The 24,704-nt window shown below is 34.1% G+C and overlaps 1 protein-coding gene across 1 annotated transcript in view; it reads left to right on the top strand.

Moving 5' to 3' along the window:
* The window catches only part of Wdr44 (WD repeat domain 44), a 98,887-nt gene that overhangs the window by 38,352 nt on the left and 35,831 nt on the right, over positions 1–24,704 (top strand). The window contains exons 3-12 of the mRNA XM_026409079.2: positions 2,302–2,376; positions 7,116–7,749; positions 8,471–8,601; positions 9,628–9,723; positions 11,397–11,533; positions 12,236–12,319; positions 17,217–17,323; positions 18,042–18,193; positions 19,912–20,050; positions 21,612–21,676. Of these exons, the coding sequence (XP_026264864.1) occupies positions 2,302–2,376; positions 7,116–7,749; positions 8,471–8,601; positions 9,628–9,723; positions 11,397–11,533; positions 12,236–12,319; positions 17,217–17,323; positions 18,042–18,193; positions 19,912–20,050; positions 21,612–21,676 (1,620 nt within the window). The remainder of the gene's footprint in view (positions 1–2,301; positions 2,377–7,115; positions 7,750–8,470; positions 8,602–9,627; positions 9,724–11,396; positions 11,534–12,235; positions 12,320–17,216; positions 17,324–18,041; positions 18,194–19,911; positions 20,051–21,611; positions 21,677–24,704) is intronic.

Below are 24,704 nucleotides of genomic sequence, written 5' to 3'. Positions count from 1 at the left end.
TGATCTTTGTTAAGTACTTTATTAAAGCAAATTAAATTGAGGCCCAGGAATTACTTACATGTATTTTTGCTTAGCTTGACATAGACAAAATATCTACAGAATTTCATTATAAATGCCTCTCATTTTCCTAGTAATGAACAGTTATTGGAGGATAATTGGATTGATATACCTAATTGGTAGAATGGTTGATGGTGTTTCTCTAATGTGCCTTAATGGCTCTTATAATGATGATCTCCTTTCAAGTTATCATCTTGTCAAGGTTATTTTACTAGTTTGTTTTGATTAGATTTTCTTTAATTGAAACTAGGAATCAAAAATATATAACCTTAACATGTGTATTAACTGAAAAACAGCATGCATTATTCACCATTCATAGGGCAAATGACTACTTAATGCCAGACACTATTATAGGTACTGGGGAAATAGTAGTGAACAAAACAAATCAGGTCCCTGTTTTTATGGACCTAACATTCTAGTGGGACAGAGACAAAAAACAAGCAGGTAAAAAAATATCATTTCAGGTGGTGATAAGTCATTTTAAGATGATCATTGAAGGCCTTTCTGATAAAATTACACTTGAATCACCAACTTTGTGGCAAGAAATGACCCAGTTGGCCAGAGTGTAATTGAGGGGGAAATAGGAGAGGGATATCAGAAGTATAGGGATTGCTGGGCATGATGGCACATGCCTGTAATCCCAGCATGTCTGGAGGCTGAGGCAGGAGGATCACAAGTTCATAGCTAGCCTCAGCAACTTGATGATGCACTAAGCAACTTATCAAGACCATGTTTCAACGTAAAAAATAAAACAGGCTGGGGATGTGGCTCAGTGGTAAAGAGACCCTGAGTTTAATTATTTATGCCAAAAAAGAAAAAGTATAGAAGATATCTAAAGGGACATGTCATTTTAGGCTCTCATTAGCAGTGGTGGAGTTTGGATTTTACCTAGTACCTAAGATTCCATGATTTTTTTTTTTTCTCTACAAGAGTTTGTATAAGATTAGTAATATTCCCCAAATGCTGGGTAGGATTTCAGTGTAACAACTTCTCAGATTAAGGTTATTGAAGTCCTTTGGAAATTTCACTTCCTCATTAAATCCATAATTAATCTCTGAGGCAGTTTTATCATGGAGTCTATCATGATCATATCCTGGTATTTATGTAAGTACCACCTTAATACTTATGTAAATCCTTATAGGCAACCTCTATGTGCCTTGAGTGACTTATCTGTCAAAAATGATTATAGTGACATTCTAACATGCTCTGGGATGTACACCCAAGAATTATGCAATGTTTTCTCAATATTCAATAGTAGCATTCAAATTGCTATACTTCTGCTGGGTGCATTGGTATACTCTTGTAATCCCAGTGGCTCAGGAGGCTGAAGCAAGAGGATTGTGAGTTCAAAGCCAGCCTCAGAAACTTTGTGAGGAACTAAGCAACTCGGTGAGACCTTGTCTTTAAATAAAATACAAAATAGGGCTGGGTATGTGGCTCAGTGGTTGCGTGCCCTGGATTCAATCCCTAGTACCCCCCCCAAAAAAAACTGCTATACTTCTGTAGTTATAAAAATAACAAGATGGAAAAGAACATTATGTTAAAATTTGCAACTATATAATTGTCTCATTTTGCCCTGATTTTTTTTCCTAGCAGAAATGAAGATCCATTTGTACCTTCTCTAACCTCCCAAATATATATATATATGTACGTATGTGTATATAAATGTATACGTAGATATATATGTATTTTTGGTGGGTTTATTATTTTTCATCTGTTACTATTCTGGGGGCTTCATTTAACTTCTGGTCAAGTCTTGATTCCTTTTATAAAGCATGTAGACTTTTTTTAAAATATGTTCTCTGAATGTGTTTTTCTGTATTATATGCTTTTGTATTAATGTTTATTTATGGAGCCATATTTTGGGAAAAATAATTCTGATTCAACCCTTTGCTTAAATCTTTAATCATTTTCAGGTACAAAGGTACTTACACATTCTTATTTTATTATTATTAATCTTCAGTTACAGTTTTTTAATGTTAAAGAGTTGGGCAGGATTTCACATTTCAATGTAAATATTCTATTATGTTAGATAAATAGAAAATTGCAGATTATCAGCCTTCTTATTCAATTCACATTGATTGGCATGAAATCTGTAGGCATCTATCAGTATATAGACATCTAAACCATTTGTGGATCTTAGATTTATTGATGCTGTATTTTCTCATTTGAACCCTTTTTAAGCAGATTTTTTTTAAAAAAGAAGTCATCGTTTGCTCTCTATTTCTTTTCTTTTTAAAACAGGAAACAGAGAACACTGCATACAAAGTTGGAAATGAGTCCCCTGTACAAGAATTGAAACAAGATGTGTCTAAAAAGGTTGGAAAGATATGTCAATATTAGTATATAGCAGACATTATATTTACATGGTATATTTAAAACAGAAAATTTCCTACTTTTTTAGTGTAGTACACTATTCAGAAATTATATCTCGAATCCATTGAATTTGTAATTGAAGGCACACAGGACTTTTTATAGGTCATTTTTACATTCTAATTAATTGATAATTATCCTTAAAGCAGTATTTTATAAAACATTTTTATTTTTTCTACTTATACTTTATTAGAATAATCTGTAGCTCCTCTTGAAATTGCCACTGGGCATTATAGGCATTGAAAAACTCAGTGCATCAAATTCTGATGTCTTTAGAAATCAGTTCTTATTCTGATAATATCTTTGATACTGTTTAAAGAATCGGTGCTGTGAGGCTCCAGAAGCTGGTTTCTTAGAAGAGACAGAGCACAAGATAAATATTTTTAGAATGGACAGTTTTAAATATCAGGATAAAACTCACAGAAAGACTGGATGTGTGTGTTTATTCATTTCTACAAGTTCTGAGTTTTTTCCCGTGTCCTAGGCACTGTTATAACAAGCGAGTTTTTGAAAGCCAACAAAATGACACATTAACTGTTTCTTTAGTAGTAGCTATATTAACTTTGGGGGCTGGATAATTCATTGTGTTAGAGGGAAGGGGAAACTGTTGTATGTATTGTAGGATTATTCTACCTACTAGGATGCCAGTAGCATCCACACGCCTACCACCTAGTCATGACAACCCAAAATGTCTCCAAGAATCACCAAATATGTGGGGAAATGCATATGGTAAAAATCACCCCTAGTGTGGATTGTTTTCCCCTTACAGAATTTACAAATTTAGTGGACACATAGTTTAATGTTGGTCATACTTTTTCCTTTAAAAGAAAAAATAATCCCTTTTGGAAGAAGATAATCCAGCCACCTTACAAGTCCTGTGTTAAAATAATTAACAATTAAATGATGGTGTGCATACCGGGTATAGTACACAGTAGGGCTTCTTTCTTTTGGAAGAAGTAGTAGTATTGTGTACCAGCATACAAAATAGGGACGTAGGGGCTGGGTTGTAGCTCAGTGGTAGCATGCTTGCCTAGCATGTGTGAAGTACCGTGTTCAATTCTCAGCACAGCATATAAATAAATAAAATAAATGTCCAACAACTAATATAAAAAAAACAGGAATGTAACAATTTTTTAAAGAATTTTTCATAGTTCTACACTGTAACATATTAGTTGTCAGGATTCCCTTCTGGTTCTCATGACTTGCATATTTTTATATACTTGATTGTAGTGTAGATAGAATTTTATATTCTGTTTTACTTTTATCATTTTTTTAAATTTTTCTCATATTTCTACCCCATTTCAATACTGAGTCTTTGCTTGATGTATCAGTTTCCACCAAACAAATGTATTACAATGTATCCAGCCACTTTTGAAATGATTGTTGAAATTTAAAATGTTTACATTTTTTTTTTGCTATAGCTTTTCTTTTCCTTTTGAGAATATTTTCTTAGTTACCCATTTGTAATTTATCCTGTCTATAGTTAGTAGCCAAGAAAAAGGTGACTTTATTGAGAATTTAGGAGCTGAAAAAGTAGTGAGGGACTGGGGATATAGTTCAATTGGTAGAGTGCTTGCCTCATATGCCCAAGGCCCAAGGTCCAATCCCCAGCACCACCAAAAAAAAAGTATTGAGAAAACACCATGAGACAGTAGAGTGAAGCTTAAGACTTGAGGTGTCACTTTTTAAGTTCTACACTTTTTAATGATATGTAGAACATTTATGATAAAGATTATGGGCTATACCCTGGACCAAGACCCTGAGAATAGCTTCCTGTTTTGTAGGGGATATTGGATAAACATAAAGCTAAATGTAATAAGCATTCAAATAAATTTGCAAGCTAGTATAAGAACTCAAAGAAGACTTTACTTCCTACTTGCTGGTAGGAATGGAGAAGACTTCATGGAGAAAGTAGTATCTAAACTGGTTCTTAATGAATGGATAAGATTTAGGAAGGCAGAGATGAGAGAGGAAAGACATTACCAAAGGCATGGAGATGGGGAATGTGAAGAATGTTTGACTATTAGTCTAGTTAGGGCCAGATTATAGAAATGCCTTTTATCATACTAAGTATCTGGGGTTTATTTTATAACCACTAGGAAATCAGTGAGCTTTTTATAGAAAAACACTGCTTTATGTTGCTCTTGTTGCTTTGTGTTGGTCATGGTTTTTCACTGTTCTCTCCTTTCCCTTTTTATTACCTCCTACAATCTAGGGTGAGGCTATATATATATATATATAGAGAGAGAGAGAGAGAGAGAGAGAGAGAGAACGAGCCTGAAAACATGGGCCTTACTCTCCAGTAACAAATTATGTAGTGTGGAGAAAATGAATATGCAGAATGCCCATATGCTCCCTGTATTTGTATTATTGTTCATACTGTAATGACCAGCAAGAACAATTAAAGTTTAGAAGAGAGGGAGAGAGAGATTGTGCTCAGGGGGTTAGGGAAAACATGATTTTCAAGCTCCTTTTGATCCCTGTTATGTCAAGTGCCTTTATATTATGTACAATGATTATTTATAAACGTATATACTCATCTTGTGCTCACTATGCCCACTTGCATGCCCCTCAGCAAATAATCTTGTTTCATGTTACATGTAGACATGAGAGGCTAAGAAGCCTGAATCCATTTCTTTCTATCATCTCTCACTTCCCTCCCCAGCAAACTTGTTTTAATCTCTTACCTCTTCTTTTTTTTTTTCTTTGTTTGCTGGGCAGTGGGAGCAGTGCTAGGGATTGAACCCAGGGCTTTGTGCATGCGAGGCTAACACTCTACCAACTGAGCTATATCCCCAGCCATCTTACCTCTTCTTAATGTCATTCATCACTGATCATTTAGGTTTTTTTTTATTTGTTTGTTTTGTTTTCTGGCACAAGGGATTGAACCCAGGGCACTTAACCACTGAACCACATCCCTAGCCCTTTTTATTTTTTTATTTCAAGACAGGGTCTTGCTGAGCCTGACTTTGAACTTGTGATCCTTCTTCCTCAGACTCCTAAGCCGCTGGGATTACAGGCATGCACCACTGCTCTAAGCCCATTTAGTATTTTTTTTCCCCATCCAGAGTAGTGTGGTATATTTTAAAGAACACTTGCTTTTTAAGAAAGACCTGGATTTCAATTTTGTCTTTGTAGCTAGCTAGCTATGGGACATTGTACAAAATTCTTCATGCCTTTACCTCAGACGCCTGCCTTTGTAGAGGGAAAATAATCCAGCCATCTTACAAGACTTGTGTTAAAATAATTAACAATTAAATGATGGTGTGCATACCGGGTATAGTACACAGTAGGGCTTCTTTCTTCTCCAGAACTTTGCTCAGTTATCTTCATTTCAAGGCTCCTTCCCTTCAGTTTATAAAAGTGCTAGGTCACTTTCTGGCAGTCTGTTCTAATTATAGCCAAGCCTTTTTATTTTTCTTCCCTTCCTTCCTTCCTCTCCTCCTCCTCCTCTTCCTCCTCCTCCTCCTCTTTTGTGTGTGTGCATGCACATGCGCACATGTAGTGCTGGGGATCAAAACCCAGGGCCTCATGCATCAAGCGTTTTGAGAAAAGAAACCATACCAGCTGTCTATGTCTTTACTTCTTGTTCAACCTTAGACCTGTTGTAATCTAAGTTTTGTTATCACTAAGGTCCTTACCGCCTAATTGACAAATGAGGTAGACCCTAGTTAATATTCCTCTGGCAAAAATAGTGAGGGAATTTCTAGAATTGAAGATTGAGGGAAAAAACTGATATGAGGAATGTGTTGATATTAAAGATGAATATTATCAAGTAGTAGTAATATCCAATTCATGTTAGCATGACTGGCTATGTTCAACCAGATGCTAATGGTTCTGTGACACACTCCATTTACTTGCTGGATTCAAAGAATTGAGAAATCAAAAGTTATTCATGATTGGGTGTGGTAGAAAAATAGTGGGTTAGGAGATTTAATGTGTTAGTAATCATAAGACTGGGTAGAAAATATACTTCTACTAAATGTTGGTAAAGACAGACTTTCTATATTTTTCAGCTACAGATAAGAATGTGGCAGGGTGAGGCAAGATGGGATGGGTGTTTGAACTCTTTTCATAGACCTGCCATCAGTTTGAATAGTGGAATATTGGGTATAGTTTAAGAACTTTAATCTCCCTGCATCTGCTGGCTTTTCTAACATAGGCTCAAGTTTAGACCTAAATAAGTTGAATTCTTGTCCTGGGTGGGTTTTTATTTTCAAGGTTTTGTTAAAAAAAAACCTCAAACCCAGCAGGCAGTTATTGCAACTAATTTGACACAACTCTATAAATAAACTATGACCTTATGAGTCTTAATATAAATTTAGGCTTGAACTTTATTTTACAGGTTTGATTGAACTTTTGTTACTATATGCTAACACAGATTCTCTGTTATAATGTTAAAGAGTGTAGATTCTAGAACCCAAATACCTGGGTTTACACCAGCTTCATCACTTATTAGCTCTGACCTTGGGCAAATCACTTGATCCCCATATGCCTTAGTTCCCTCATTTGTACATTGATCACAACAGGAACATAATCTCATAAGGTTGTTGTAAAGATTGAAATTTATAAAGTGATAAGAACATTGCCTGATACGAACTAAGTACTATATAAATTATTAGCTATTAATATGTTTTTATAAATAGCTTCATGTTTCAAAAAAATGCTTTTTAACCTTTCATTAGATAATTGAAAGTATTATTGAGGAAAGTCAGAAAGTACATCTTGAAGATGACTCTTTGGATTCCAATGGAAAAGAACTCTCTGATCAGGCTACTGCCAGTCCTGTTGTATCTGGAACAGATCTTAGTAACGTACCTGGACTGTTAGGCATAGAACAAGTACTACAGGAAGATTCCACAAAGGCAGAGAGTCAGAATGCATTTGAGGAAACTGAATTAGAATCAAAACAATGTTTTCCATCTGATGATACCTGTGAGAAGTCAGTAGACGAAACCATAAAATTAAATGAAATAAGTTCAACTGAGCAACAGAATGTGCCTGAAATGGAAATAGAAGTATTGAACAAGGAAGCAATGGAAGTAAAACAAAGTGATGTTGTAGATCCTGCATCCTCAAACTCTTCATCTACTAAAGATTTTGCTGCTGTGGAAGAAGTTGCTCCAGCCAAACCCCCAAGGCACCTTACTCCAGAACCTGATATAGTAGCTAGTACAAAGAAGCCTGTTCCAGCACGCCCACCCCCTCCAACTAATTTCCCACCTCCTAGACCCCCACCTCCATCTCGACCTGCTCCACCACCAAGAAAAAAGAAAAGTGAATTGGAATTTGAGGCTCTCAAAACACCGGATCTAGATGGCAAGTATTAATTGAAAAGTAACTGTTTTAATGGGGAGAATTGGGAGTTGAAACTGTTTAACTTTCGGCTTTTGCTTCAGTTCATGATATTTAAAACCAGTAAAACCACACTAATGACCACATTATAAAAATTATTTATTTATTACTAAATAAAAAATGAAACATTTTCATTGGTGATGTTACTATTATTGAACATTTCATCTAACCTCAAACTTTCACATCTATTACCAGCTGAGAAATAATGTGTCATGGTGAAGTGAACATGGGATATAGAAACTTAAGGTCTAAATTTGAATACTTCACTCCTTACTGTATGAACTGAATAATGTTGAGGAAGTTAAATAACTTGGTTGAACCATGGTTTCTTCATATAAAAAATGAGAGTAATAAAACAACTTTCCTCATAAGCTTGTTTTAGGAACCAAATAAGTGCCGGGCGCAGTGGCACATGCCTGTAATCCCAGTGGCTTGGGAGGTTGAGGCAGGAGGATGGAAAGTTCAAAGCCAGCCTCAGCAACTTAGTGAGGCCCTAAGCAACTTAGTGAGACTGTGTCTCAAAATAAAAATTAAAAAGGTCTGGGGATGTGGCTCAGTGGTTAAGCACCCCAGGGTTCATTTCTCAGTACTAAAAAAAAAAGGAATCAAATAAAGGTTAAAGCACTTTTAAGATATGTGTAAGGGCCTATATAAATGTTAGTTGTTATTATTTTTATCGTTGCAGTACCCAAAGAGAATATTACGTCTGATTCTCTCCTAACTACAACAATGACTTCAGAAAGTACAGTCAGGGATTCTCACCCTTCTCTTGATTTGGCAAGTGCTACCAGTGGAGATAAAATAGTTACTGCCCAGGTTGGTGAATTAGTGTTATATTTGATATAGGCATTATCAGACTTTCTGCAATTGGATAATTTGTTAATTGTTAAACTCTCTTTCTCCTCCAAGCCAAATAATTTCTTGTCCCCCAAACCTAGCCCCCTTATTTCCCTTATGTAGCTCTGTTACTGACTAGCTGGGTGAGCCTAGTAAGTTATTTGGCATCTGAGTCTCAGATGCCCCATTGATAAAATAGAAAAAAATAAATAAATGAAGTATGGCAGGTAGTAGGTATTCAAAACATGACAGATGCTTCTTATTGATTACAACTATACTCTTCATTTACCTAAATTATATTGATCAAAATCAGTGGACTTTTATAATTTCCTAATCATAAAAATCTTTTGTATTAGGCAATGGGCTATACAAAAGAATAAATAACATGAATTTTGCCACAGCCAAATTCTGAGACTCAGGGTTACCTGTGTTTTAGTGGAGGTGGGGCAGGGTAGCAGACTGAGAGGTCTAACACTGTAGTCTTGTTAAAACCTTAAAGCAGAGGTCAGCAGCAGTTTGTTTTGTAGGCTAAACATGATCATTACATGTTTTTTTTCTTTTAAGCCAAAAATGGTCTTTACATTTTTAAAGAGTTGTTAGAGAAACTGTATGTGAACAAAAAGTCTTAAAATATTTACTATCATATCTTTACAGAAAAAAGTTTTCTAACTCCTGCCTTGGAGTTATCCACATACAGCCTGATTAGTAGCAATTTTAGTAGAGAGCTGCTTTTGGGTCAGATTCAAATAGAACATTTACTCATTTTAAGACAAGTAAATTAACAAATACATATATTTTTATATCATGGGCAGCAATAGTTTTGGTATCTAATGTTTTTCATCATTCAGGGAACAATAAAGGACTGAAATGGAGTACACCATTTAAAGTTTCAGTAGACTCCAATGACTGGATTATAGAATTCTTTAGAACTATGTATAATAATGAATAATTGAATTTATAGATACTGACTCAGTCTACTTTCTGTTTATAAAATTATAATTTCAGGAAAATGGAAAAGCACCTGATGGGCAGACAATAGCAGGTGAAGTGATGGGCCCTCAGAGACCTAGATCCAACTCTGGGAGAGAGCTTACTGATGAGGTAGAATTCGATTCTCTTTTTTATTCCCATTAAGAATATAAAAATCATAACAAGAAAATAAGAACATTCTGTAAATGGATGATCCTGATAGTTGCCCACCAGTATGAATGTACTTCATGTTATTACAGGTCACCACAGTTAGACTTTTTTTGTTGACATTTAACATTTGTACATATTTATGAGGTACAGTATGATTTAATACATGTTTATAATGTGTACATGTACCATAGTGGTTAGCATTTCCATCCTTTCAGACATTTATCAATATAGAATTAATGACTGGGGCTGGGGTTGTGGCTCAATGGTAGAGTGTTCACCTAGCACATGCGAGGCACTGGGTTCAATCCACAGTACAAGTAAAAAATAAATAAATAAAATGAAGGGATATGTCCAACTACAACTAAAATACATTTTAAAAAAAGAATAAATGACTGTTAGTCCATAAAGTTATATTGAAAAACAATGAAAATTGAAGATTATCTTAATTTTTTTTGGTGTGCTGGATCTTTCATTCCCTGACTGAAACTTGATCTTTTAAGCAGTTAAATATTAGAATAAACATGTTCAAAGTAGGATCTATATTTTATAAAAAGCAAGTTTATAGATACATGTTTTTATACAAACATAAAGTGGTTTTTATCATTTGAATAGTTTTTACCATTAAAACTTTGTATACATCTATTGCCCAATTTATTCAACAGTCTTGAAGCAAAATATTTTTTAGAACAACACATTTTTTAAAATTATGATACTTTGGAAAATAGTTTAGTAGTTCCTTGAAATGTTAAACATGATGTTGCCATGACCCAGTAATTCCATTCCTATGCATATACCTAAGCAAAAGTAAAATATGTCCACACAAAAATATACACAGATGTACATAGCAGCATTGTTCAAAATTGAAAAAAAATACAAAGAACCCAAATGTACATCACTAATGAGTGGATAATGAAATATAGTATATCCATACAATGGTGTGTTTTTTAATAATTAAAAGGAATGAAGTCCTGATACATGCTACATTGGTGGACCTTGTAAACAGCCTGCTAAATAAAAGAATCCAGCCACAAAAGGCTACATATCATATAATTGGATTTATATGAAATGTCTGGAATGGGTAAATCCACAGAGACAAAATCTAGATCAGTAATTTCCAAGGGCAGGAAAAGAAAGGGAAATGAGGTGTGACTGCCAATGGGTAGGAAATTTTCTTTTGGGGTGATGAAAATATTCTAGCTTAGTGGCAATGGTAGCACAACTCTGTGAACATTCTTTTTTTTTTTCTTTTTTGTACTGGGGATTGAACACAGGAGCACTCTTATCACTGAACTGCATCCTTAGCCTTTTCATTTTTTATTTTGAGACAAGGTCTCACCAAGTTGCCTTGGGCAGCCTCAAACTTTTTAGTCCTCCTGTCTTAGCCTCCTGTGTAGCTGGGATTACAGGCATGTGCCACCACATCCAACTAACTCTGTGAATATTCTATAAGCCATTGAATTATATGCTTTAAAGGAGTGTATTTTGTGGTATGTGAATTATATATTAACAAAAATGTTTAAAAATTATTGTGCATAGTATTGAATGTATCTAGAAAGTTCTTAAATTTTTGAGGACTTTATAGATTCAAAAAGATAATTAAATTGTAGGTCATCTTGGTGTTATTTTAACCTCAGGAAATTTTAGCCAGTGTAATGATTAAGAACCTAGATACTGGAGAAGAAATACCTTTAAGTCTTGCTGAAGAGAAGCTGCCAACAGGTATTAATCCTCTCACTCTACACATCATGAGAAGGACAAAAGAATATGTAAGGTATGACCTAATGTTGTTATTTATCATTTATAATATTCAGAGTAGTGAAGAATTCTTGAACCATGACAGGCCTTAATTTGGTTTCATTCAGTGTTCTTTATTTAAACTGGAAATATATCCACACACTCTACTTTATTTCTAGTTTAAATATATTATTTTACATAGTCCTTAACTTTGTTCTTTTTTATGACTATATAGTTACTTGGAGAAAATAGTAAAAATCTTAAATTGCATAGTTTTTAGTTTCTCTTAAGATAACTTATACTAGAGACAATACAAAAACATTGAGGCTTAAAGGCTATATGGGATAAATACTTGGTCTTCTGAAACCTTGCTTTAAGGATGATAAATTTCATAATATTTTATTGTTTTGGTAGGGCTGGGAAATATCTTTAGAGTGAGGCGATTGACTTTACTATATAATATATGTAGATCTTAGGAAGAATTTCTAGAAAAGCAAGAACTTTTTATTAAATATAATATATGATGTACCTGTCGAGTTGGAAGGAATATATCCACAAGTTATTTTTAACATTTCTATGCAGTGCCCAGTTAAAAAAACTTATTTATAATAAGTTTCTTAGAAATTACTAAATGGCATTAAGTTTTTATTCTGAGAGCTGATTATATAGTAAGTATAAAGAGATTTTTGAGAAATGAAAGAGAAGTGGTTTCTTTTACAATGACATCTCCTTCTTGTAGTAATGATGCAGCACAGTCAGATGATGAAGAAAAGTTACAATCTCAGCCAACAGATACTGATGGTGGAAGGTTAAAACAGAAAACGTGAGTTAAAAGTAGAACCCTTTTCTTTATTTCAAGCATTTATTAGAAAAAAATATGAGAACTGCTATAGTCTTTTAAATCTACACTCTATCCAGCTTAGTATGTCCACCTACCACAACTACTCCCTGCTCCCAGCTGATTTATTGTGATGAGTTCCTTAAGGTTGTAGTGGTCAGTTTTAAAGTACCTGACATAGATAAAATGACCAATAAGTTTTGTATCATCCCTGTATTATTTTTCTGGTGGTAAGTACCAGAAATATTAGAAGAAAAACATGATTGTCCTTGAATTTGTCTTTCCCCATTCTCTTAATCTCTTTAAATCCTATTAATCTTTCTAAATCCAACTTTGTGAGATTTTTCCTTGCTGCTCCAGTTCATAGCAAATATCTTTTCTCTCAATTTCAGTAATACCTAGAATTCATATAAATTACTTTCCCCCTTTATCATATATTATCCTAAACTCTTTTCTGATTTAAAAAGCAAAACAAGTACATGTTAAACAACTAAGCCATATATTGCAAAAAGATTGTGTTCATACCATCCTGTTGCCATGTCTCGCACAGTAGTGGGCATATGGATTGTGCTTGATTATACACAGGTCCTTTAATTGGCAATAATTTGATTTAAAGTCCAAAGTTAATTCTCTACCTGAGTCTAATTTTTTTCTAGTGTGTAACAAAGAAAACATTAAGAATTTTTTTAAAGATGTACTTAAAAGGTAAGTATATAGTATCACCTCAGATATCTGATACTTGGCTGTCTAGCAATGGCAGTTATCAGGAACCTAAGAATTAGGAATTTTCAGGAGACAGATAAACATCCAAGAAAATATTGTGTAGTCCATGCACTAAAGCTTGTTTTTCTGAGAGAAAAGCTCCTCAGTTTTATTCAAAGCAATTATACTATGTTTCATAAATCATTTTTTAAAATCTGGTCATTTAGTGTTCAATGAGCTCACAGCAAAACAGAAGCAATAAAACTGTGACAACATGTAAGTTGACACATAAGAATATCAGGTAATCTGATTGTAAGGCAATGATAAGAAAATTTATAAAAGAACTCATACATAGCACAACTGTCCTTAGAGCAGTACTTTTCAACATCTCCTCATGACACAACACACATAAAATTTATTAATATTTGCACTGAATACTGGTTAAAACTGATGAGGCAGCTGATGGCCAGAAGAGATTGGCCCTTGACCATGTTCATTGGCCTTGAAGTTCAAAGGGAAACCAATAGTATGGCCAAACTGCAACCCGTTGGAAAGGCTCTATGTGTATTAAAGAACAGTAAAAATGGTAACAGTGGGACTACACATCAAGGAAGGAACCAGGAGTGGTGGCACACACCTGTAATCCCAGTGGCTTGGGAGGCTGAAGCAGGAGGATCATGGGTTCAAAGACAGTCTCAACAACTTAGTGAGACCCTGACTCAAAATAAAATATAAAAAAGGGTGAGGGAGGGGCTGGGGATGTGGCTCAAGCGGTAGCGCGCTCGCCTAGCATGCGTGTGGCCCGGGTTCGATCCTCAGCACCACATACAAACAAAGATGTTGTGTCTGCCGAAAACTAAAAAATAAATGTTAAAATTCTTTCTCTTCTCTCTCCTCTCTCTCTCTCTCTCTCTCTCTCTCTCTCTCTCTCTCTCTCTCTCAAAAAAAAAAAAAAAGGGTGAGGGATGTAATTCAGTGTTTAAGTGCCCCTGGGTTCCATTCCAGGTACCAAGAAAAAGAGAGAGAGAAAGAAAACTTAACTGAACATTACATGCCATTTTAAGAATGCATGAAATTATATGTTTTAGAAATATTCTCATCTGAAATGGTTAAAATGTTTTCTTGTCTTTTAAAGTAGTAAACCTATTGTCGTCCAGAGAATATAACTTTAGGGTTAGAGGTAGTGGAGACTTTATATTGGTTTTAGAAGTGGTTTGTCTTCTGTTTTGTCTGGTTATCAAAAGTAATAATAGAAATGCATAAAATAGAAAATGAAAGTTTCTTATAATCTCACCCCCAGAAATAGTCAATGCAATAGTTTAGTGTATTCTCCGCAGAATTTTTTTCTCACAATATTGCAATTTATATTGTGCTTAATAGTTAACTTGGTTTTTTAAAAATCTAATATATTATAAATATCTCTTTATATCGGTACTAGTATTAAACATATTGTAGTCTTTCTATGAGCCAGGCATGGGAGTTAAGTGCTGGGTATACATCAGTTAAGACAGTCAGTCTCCATTCTCATAAAATTTCAAGTTAAATGGAAGAGACAGATGTAAACATGAAATTACACAGATAAATCTAACTAGGTATGTACTAATGGTTAGAAAACTGAGGCTGGGGGGAATGCCATGGGAGTATGTAATAGGAAAACTGGTCCTAAAGTCAAGGAAGGTCTTTTTGAGAGAGAATTATTTGATCTGAGGCCTAAAAGGTGAATAGGAATTATCCAGAAGAAGACTCTTCTAGGTTGAAACAACCACAAGTACAGAGGTTTTGAAGTGACTGGGAGCTTGGAACATTTAATGAACTGAGGTTTGGGCACTGGGCAAGGGGGTACATGCCTGTAATCACAGCAGCTCAGGAGGCTTAGGCAGGAGGAGGATCACAAGTTCAAAGCCAGCCTCAGCAACTTACTGAGACCGTGTCTCAAAATTTAAAAAAATAAAAATTAAATGGTCTCGGGATGTGGCTCAATGAGTCATTAAGCACCCCTGGGTTCAATCCCTGGTACCAAAAAAAGAAGAACTGAGGTTTGCCTCATTCATTTATTATATTCCATACCAGCACTTATATCCATTCCCCTGTTGATTAAAATTTATTTCTGTATCTTACTTATTCTAAAAACCATGACAGTGAACATCTTTTTTTTTTAACCAGTAACATATAGGCATTTATTATCATTATTAAGTCTTATGTACTATACATAATTTTATATTCTGTACTTCATTTCCCACATTTTTATTGGTGCAGTTATAGTTGTATATAATGGTAGAATTTGTAGTTACATAATTGTACATGTACATAATATAACAATATATAGTTTGACCAATATCATTCCCCAGTATTCCCCCCTCCCTCCTGCCTCCCCTGCTCCCTTTCCTCTATTCTACTCATCTTCCTTTGTTTTTCAAAAGATTGAACATCGTGTGTGTGTGTGTGTATTTGTGCGTTATCAACTCTTTTTATTTTTAAAATTTAATACATTATAGCTATATATAATAATAGGGTTCATTTTGACATATTCATAAATGCATGTTACATAGTTTTTTCTATTTTAATCTCTAGTACTACTCCTCCCACCCCCACTCTCTTATCCCCTTCCTATGCTCTCTTGGACTTCCTTCTATTTACTTTTTTTTGGTTCCAGGGATTGAATGCAAGGGTACTCAAACACTGAGCCACATCCCCAGCCCTATTGATTGATTGATTGATTGATTGATTTTGAGACAGGTTCTCACTAAGTTGCTTAGGTCCTCTCTAAACTGCTGAGGCTAACTTTGAACTTGTGATCCTCCTCCTGACCTCCTGGGATTACAAGTGTGCACCACCACAACTGGCTTACTCATTTATTTTTAATTGATACATTATAGTTATATATAAACTTGGGATGCATTGTGGTATATTCATATGAATATAGCATAAGTTGGTCAGTTTCATTTCCCAGTTCTTCCCCTTTCCCTTCCCTCCTTCCTTCCCCTGGTTCTTCCCTTTCTAATGTACTGATCTCCCTTCTGTTTTTGTTGTTGTTTGCTTGTTTGTTTGTTTTGGGTACCAGGGATTGACCTCAGGGTCACTCGACCACTGAGCCACATCCCAGCCCTATTTTGTATTTTATTTAGAGACATGGTCTCACTGAGTTGCCTAGCACCTCACCATTGCTAAGACTGGCTCTGAACTTGCAATCCTCCTGTCTTAGCCTCCTGAGCCTCTGGGATTACAGGCGTGCAGTGCGCCACCGTGCTCAACTTTTTGTTCATTTTGGTTTTTTGTTTTGTTTGTTTGTTTGTGGTGCTGGCTGTTAGAACCCAGGGCCTTGTGCATGAAAGGCAAGCACTCTACCAACTGAGATATATCCCCAGCCCTTCCTTCTGATTTTGTAAGGTACCTTTTTCCCCTTTTGTCTCTTTAGTTTCCTCAAAAAGTTAGCTATTTTTAAAAATAGTATCATTAATATCATACATTTCCATGGATTGGTAAAAATTACCCTTGATTTGTAAATTATTTTGCTTTAAATATTATGTAGTGTGATTTGTTTCTTAATACATGAAATTTGAAACTTAGACTATGGAAAAAGAAATAATTATATCCTCTTTGAAGAAGCTTAAAATAAATACTTGTGTTAACATTGTGTTTTAGAGTACCTACCAGGAAAGCTTAGTCTAATTTTATATGCACATACCTAGACTGAAAGAGAATGAGCAAAGGACCACCTTAGGCTACTAAAGCATTCTATTTTATAAGTAAATACCTCTTTACCCTTTTTTATTGGTAAAATATGTTTAAAAGGACTACTTTCTAAGCAGTCTTCTCAAAGTGATTCTCTCTACATCTTCATGGCTTCACCCCAGACTCCAGATCACATTATCTGTGTGTGGGGCACGAGTACCTGGATTTTAAATATTCCCTTCCCCACCCAACACCTGCTAATCAATTATTCACCATAGAAAGCTGATACCCTTGAATATATGATACTATAAATTAGGCAAAACTGCCTATATTTCCTTGGTAGTATATTGACTAGAATATATTTATTCCAAGGAACATGAAAACTCAAACACCTATTTATGTGAAAAATTCATTTCAAAGTAATGTACCAGTCTCAGTTAATGTGTTTATCTGTGAATTGTTAAACTTTAACAATTAGTTAATAAATATATTTTATATTTTTGTTAAGGACTCAACTAAAGAAGTTCCTTGGAAAATCAGTAAAGAGAGCAAAGCATCTTGCTGAGGAATATGGTGAACGTGCTATAAATAAAGTCAAAAGTGTAAGAGATGAAGGTAAATAATACAAGATATTTCAACTGAGTGTTCATTAAATTGGTAATCATCTCATCTTAGCCTATAGTTTATAAGGAACACTATTTTATTGAATGTATTAAACCTTTATTGCTAATATCAGTTGTATTTCAGTAAATTATGAGTTACTATATCACTTAATTTTTTATAAGTGCAAAGGTAAATGCATTTATATAATTATTATGTCTACATTTGGTGATTATGACAACCTGGAAAGGTTGATTATTCAGTAATCAGTTGTAACTTAATTTTGTAAGGTTATTTAGTTTTTATAAATATTTTCAAAATTTATTACATTTTCTAAATTTGCAAAGATCTTAACCTCCTGTGCCTTTACTATTATTACTTCATTTTTTAATTTAACAAACACTTATATTGTAATTATTCTGTGCCAGTTTCTAAGCACTTTTATCTGTGTTCATCCATTTAATACCATAAAACCCTATGAGATAAATACCATCATTATTCCCATTTCATAGTTGAAAGAAGTGAGAGGCATAGAAAGTTCACATAGACAATAAATAACAGAATTGGATTTGAACCCAGATAACCTGAAACTAAGATTTCATGTTCTTCACCAATGTTATATAGGTATAGCTAAATTTTTTCTCTATTTAATGAATTTTCTTGATAAGCAGTAGATATGAAAGTAGCTATATGTATATTAGCTAGTAATGGCTTCTATTGCTTTTCTTTTCAGTGTTTCATACTGATCAAGATGATCCTTCATCAAGTGATGATGAAGGGATGCCATATACAAGACCAGTTAAATTCAAAGCGGCACATGGTTTCAAAGGACCTTATGATTTTGATCAGATCAAAGTGGTACAAGATCTTAGTGGAGAACATATGGTAACCAACCTTTTCATTTTTCAGGATTGATACTGTTTTTGTTAAGAGAAATATTTTGGCTTTATACAATTGATCTCTATTTATTAATATGCATGCACACACATACGTACTTTTGCTAGCCTGACTCAAGAAAAGTACATTTATATTAGTGTGATTTAATGAATAAGTGATACAGAGTCTATCTCTGAATTACAGGTCGAGAGGTATTGAATATGTAAACTCTAAGCTTCTATCCTTAATAAAACTATGCCAAGGTATCAAACTTTAAAGCAGTTAAATTAGAGTATGATCTGTCACTATGAAAAATTTAAGATATTTCCCAATATATTTTAAATAATTTAATAAATATTTCAGAAGCCCAATATATATTTTAAAGTGAGACACTCAGTTAAAACAAGGAAGAAGTTTACATTCCATCAGAATTCAAGTATATCAACAAAGATCAAAGTACACCAATAGCATTACAGTTATCTTTGAAAATCTAGGAACATAAAGAACACAGTGATAGAGCTCAGAGATGGATAAGTGATGCTGTGTTCTTGATCAGGGAATCTATTTAAAATTTAAATATAAAAGTTGGCTTAACTAGAAGGAAGCAACCATAAACAACAGATGGCAGCCAGATTGGAACTTAAATTTAGGTGCTTATAATCTGCACATAAAATGTTTGAGTTGATTAAAGTACCTAACCTGATAAATTTTCTTGTACTATTTTGACTTCTTTGTTATTTGCCATTTTAAATAAAATCCGATTGTAGTAGACTCCAAATGACAAGTGTTTATTGCTCTTGAACTTCATAGAAATGAATGTTATTGCAGTAAATGAGCTTTTGCTTCTAACTTGGGTAATCTTTTTGATACATCTAGATGGGCATTATAGAATTTTTGTCATAGTATTTGCCTCTTCCAATTTAAGGATTCATATTCTTTAGCCCACCCCACCCGCATATGTTACAGAACCTTGTTTCTAGGGAAAAAAAGCAGGATGAGACCACAGTATTCCAATATTTCTTCCTAAGTACCCAATGCCATGAGATTCGTGGCCAAGTGGACTTTATTTTTCCTCAGCCCTGGTTAGGGAGGCTGTTTGGAAGAGAGAGCTCTCTCTTCCCACTTCATGTCAGCTAGGCGACAAAGATCCCAAACTAGGGCTTGGACTTTCTAAGATCTCTGGCTACCTCAGAATGCTTATTTTCATTAATATGTGGATAGAGTTTGGGGTACTGAACTTGTAAATTATGGGAAACTACAACTATCTTATCCCACCTTTTCTCTGAAGGTCTCCCTTTGTGGTATTATAGCACCATTGGACTTTTGACTGTGAAGGTCATTGTTAATGTAAGCATTATCTTTCTTAAAAAATATTTTTAGTTGGGGCTGGGGTTGTGGCTCAGTGGTAGAGTGCTCACCTAGCACATGTGAGACACTGGGTTCGATCCTCAGCACCACATAAAAAAGTAAATTAATTAAATAAAGGTATTGTGTTCAATTTTATTTGTAGATGAACACAGTACCTTTTTATTTGTTTGTTTATTTGTTCATGTGATGTTGAGGATTGTACCCAATGCTTCACACGTGCTAGGCAAGCTCTCTACCACAGCCCCAGCCCATGAACATTATCTAAGATATGTATAATTTGGCATCATTTTAAACTTTGACTTAAAGTTGCATCTCTAAACTTTCAAAATAACAACCTGAAACTTCTTTTGTTTTCGCAGGGAGCTGTTTGGACCATGAAATTTTCTCACTGTGGCCGGTTACTTGCCTCAGCTGGACAAGATAATGTAGTGAGAATATGGGCTTTAAAAAATGCTTTTGATTATTTCAACAATATGCGAATGAAATACAATACTGAAGGTATCTTCATTTATTTAAAAATCTACAGAAATCTGGAATTTTTACATTTTAGATACAGTACAGGTTGAGCATCCCTAATCCCAAACTCCAAAATCCAGAATGCTCTCTACACTTGTTGAACACTGGCATCATGCTCAACAAATTTTTAATATTAGAGCATTTCAGGTTTCAGATTTTTAGATTGGGGATGCTAAACTGATAAAGTATATGCAGATATTCCACAATCTGAAGAACTCCAGAATCTGATAAGGGATATGCAGTCTATAGTGCCCTCCTTATCTGTCTGTCATTTGGTTTCTTAAAAATAAGACAGAAGTCAGCAGCTAAAAGCCTCTAAAGCCAAATGAGAAGAACTATCACAAAGCTTTTGATTTATTCTTTGTCAAGCATCAACCATTGAGAACAAAGCTATTTGATTCCCCATGGCAACCTTCAATTTTATCCTAGGTTTAAGGAAGGAAAGATCTCATTAAACTGTAAAAAGAATGAAAGTAGTATGAACACCTTAAATGTAAAGAATGATTAAGGAAATATCCGTGAAAATTAGGCCCAAATTGTCAATATATCAAGGATTATATGAAAAAATGTGAAGTGGAAAAGAAAACCCTCAGAATATTAGGTATACAAACACCTATGTTTATATATAGATAGATAGCTACTCACCTATGTAAAAATGTTTGTCTTGTGGTAAGTTATCAGGAAATGTAAAATTGATGTAAATAGGGGTTTTTCATTTATAGGATTCTTTTCTTATTATTTAGCGGCATAATAAATTTTCTCCATAAACCTCTCCCTCCCAGTCACCTAAGGCTAAAAACAAAAAGTTAAGAATAGGGAAAGGAGAATAGAGGTAGCCATTGATGAGAATATAGAGTACATTCAAAGCATCAATTTAAGGAATATAGAAATCTAGAGAGATTTTTTAAACTGGCAAGCTAGGACTCATGTTTTTTAGAAAACTTTTGTGAATTTATTTGCATTATATTGTAATATATATAATTGAAGGTAATGATGAGTTTAGCAAGAAATTAAACTGCTTTTACAATATAGTGAGGTTTTTTAGTATTAGTTGTTTATCATTTCTTTAATTGCCCTTCCTAAAGCAAAAAGTCTATTTCAGTGGCCCTCGAGACAGAGACATAGCTACAGTCTTGACCCTTCCTTGCCCCTTTCTTGTTCCTCCTGCTATTTGTTATAATTAATAAGAATGTATTCACTATGAATACTTAGAACTTGCAAGTTCCAAGCCAGCCTATACTTTCTGAAAATAGAAAGGACTGAGGATGTAGCTCAGTAGTAAAGTGCCCCTGGGTTCAATTCCCAGTACCAAAAAGAAAAAGAAAAAAAAAAAAAAATATATATATATATATATATATATATATATTTGCTTTTGGTGCTTATATATATATAGTAGGGTAATACTTACTTGTATAAAAAGTATATTTTCCAGAATATATCCTATGATTTATTAGGCATTACTGTGTTATTATTTATGATTATTTTTTGTTTGGGTGGATATGTGTACATATATGCCTTTTTACAATTATTATGCTGTTTTTAGGACGTGTGTCCCCGTCACCTTCTCAGGAAAGTCTAAATTCATCAAAATCTGATACAGATACAGGGGTATGTTCATTGTTTTATGGTTACTATTGTGAAATCTATGATTTGTTTGCAATAAAGTACCTTTTGTTAATCAGAAATTACAGTTGTTTGAAGACACTTAAAGTATTATATAGAATTTATAGCAAGATTTTCTCATTCTTGAGAATATTCTAAAAAATCTGTTGTTTATATAAATATATTCATACCCTATCTATTAGTAAGTATCCTTAATTCTTAGTTGGGAAATTTTATATTTTCATATCCTCTGTCTCTCTTTTTTTTATTTTAAACCAGCTTTATTTTATTATTTTTCTACACTTTTAATTGGTGCATTATAGTTATACATAATGACAGAATTTGTGGTTACATATTCATATACGCATATAATATAACAATATAATTTGGTAAATATCACTCCCTAGCACTTCCCCTTTTCCTCCCTATCTCCCACCCCCTGTTTCCTTTCCTCTACTGATCTCCCTTTGATTTTCATGAGATCTACCCCCACCTATCTTTTTCCATTTTCCTCTCTAGATTCCACATATAAGAGAAAACATTTGACCCTTGACATTCTGAATTTGGCTTATTTTGCTTAACATAGTGGTGTCTAGTTCCATCCATTTTCCTCCAAGTGACATAAGTTCATTTTTCTTTATAAAGTTCATTTGTGTATATATGCCATATTTTTTTATCCATTCATCTGTTCGTGGACACCTAGACTCATTCCATAGATTGTGTATTGTGAATTGTGCTGCTATAAACGTGTATGCATGTATCACTATAGTATGATGATTTTAATTCTTGAGGATAAATACCAAGATATGGTATAGGTGAATTGTATGGTAGTTGCCTAGTCTTTTCAGGAACCTCCATCCAGATTTCCTTAGTGGTTGGACTAATTATCTAGGCACTCATACCTATAAACTTCCTTCTTAGAACTGCCTTCCTAATGTCCCAAAGGTTATGGTATGTTATATCACTATTCTCATTTGAGTCTAAGAATTTTTAAATTTCTCTCTTGTTTTCTCCTATCACCCATTCATCTTTCAGAATTGTATCTTTTAATCTCCATGTGTTTACATAGTTTCTTTAGTGTTTTGTTTGTTGATTTTGAGTTGCTCTGTGGCCTAAAATATGGTCTATTTTGGAGAAGATTCCATGAGCCACTGGGAAGAAAATGTATTCAGCTGTTGTTGAATGAAATATTCTATAGACGTCTGTTAAGATCATTTGGTTTATAATAATTTTCAGGTCAAAATAGTCTTTACTGAGTCTGGATGACCTATCTAATGGTGAGAGAGGTGTGTTGAAATCACCTAGTGTTATTTTACTGGTGTCGAGGTTTCAATTTGAGTGGTATCTCCTTTATGTGAATTGGTTATACTAATGGTTAGGCATAAATATTTATTATTATTATATCTTCTTGTTGGATTATTCCCTTTACCAGTATGAAGTGAATTTCTTTCTCTCTTCTGACAAAGAAGTTCAAATTTTGGTTTCAAATACGAGACCTACTCCTGCTTATTTTCAGGCTCCATTCACATAGTATATCAATCTCTGTCCTTTCATTTTCAGCCTGTGGCTATATTTGCCTGTAAGGTGCATCTTTTGCAAACAACATGTAGTTGGGTCTTGCTTTTTAATCCATTCTGCCAGCCTATGTCTTTACATTAAGTAAGTTCTGTAATGATGGTTTAGTAGTCGTAAATTCTTTTAGTTTCTACTTATTTTGGAAGGAGAGCTTTACTGGATATAGCAATCTTGACTGACAGTTTTTTTTTTTCTTCTTCTTTCTGGAACATGGAACACCTCATTATAAGCTCTCCTGTCTTTTAGAGTTTGCACAGGGAAATTGGAAATTATTCTGATTGACTTGCCTCTAAATGTGACCTGACATTTTTCTCTTGAGGCCTTTAAAATTCTATCCTTGATCTGTATTCGAGGCATTTTAATTATAATGTTTTTGTGGAGAGGTTCTTTTTATCTTGTCTGGATATCCATTTCATTCTCAAGGTTTAGAAAATTTTCTGTTGTTATTCCCTAAAAAGGTTATCTATTCCATTAGCCTGTATCCCACAACTCTCCTCAGTTCCAATGATTCTTAAATTTGGTTCGTTTATGTTGTCCCAGAGTTCTTGTATATTCTGATCATTGTTACTTATTTTATTTTCTTTAATGCTGAGTGTTCAAGGCTGGTGATTTTGTCTTCCATTTCTGAGATCCTGTCTTCAGTATGGCCTACTCTATTAGAGATACTTTAAACTGAATATTTTATTTGATTTATTGTGACTTTCATTTACAATATTTGTTTTTTTTTTCAATGTCTCTATCTTCATATTGAATTTCTCATTCATGTCCTGTATTGACTTCCTTAATTCATTCAGTTGTCTTACTATGTTCTCTGGGAATTCTTTGATCATCTTTATAATCATTCTTTCAAATTCTTTATCTGATATTTCATCCATTTCAGTATCTTTGGGGTCAGTTGCTGTTGAATAATGAAATTTACATGTTGTGTTACCTTTTTTTTCCATATTTCTTGTATTCCTATGTTGGATTTTATGCATCTCTTAGAAAGGATTTCTCTTCCACTCTTATGTGGTTCTTTTTAGGGTACAATCTTCACTTGCCAAGGGTGTCCTAGAGTGACCTAGGTTGAGACCTCCTCATAGGTATGGTATCCTTTGTGTTAATTCTTTTTGTTTTGTTTTGTTTTGTTTTGTTTTGTTGTTTTGTTGCTGTAACAGTTTATGACAATGAGTGGGACCTGAGGGCCCACCTCTTGCCATTTGTACTTGGGGCCTGGTTGTTAGTCTGGGTTTTTGTCTCTTCTATTCTTTGTATCTTTTTTTTTTTTTTTTTTTTTTTAAGAGAGAGTGAGAGAGGAGAGAGAGAGAGAGAATTTTTATTATTTATTTTTTAGTTCTCGGCGGACACAACATCTTTGTTGGTATGTGGTGCTGAGGATCGAACCCGGGCCACATGCATGCCAGGCAAGCGCGCTACCGCTTGAGCCACATCCCCAGCCCATTATTCTTTGTATCAAAGT

This window comes from Urocitellus parryii, chromosome X (assembly GCF_045843805.1).
Source record: "Urocitellus parryii isolate mUroPar1 chromosome X, mUroPar1.hap1, whole genome shotgun sequence".
NCBI classification, from domain to species: domain Eukaryota; kingdom Metazoa; phylum Chordata; class Mammalia; order Rodentia; family Sciuridae; genus Urocitellus; species Urocitellus parryii.
This window is presented reverse-complemented; position numbering and strand designations above follow the sequence as displayed.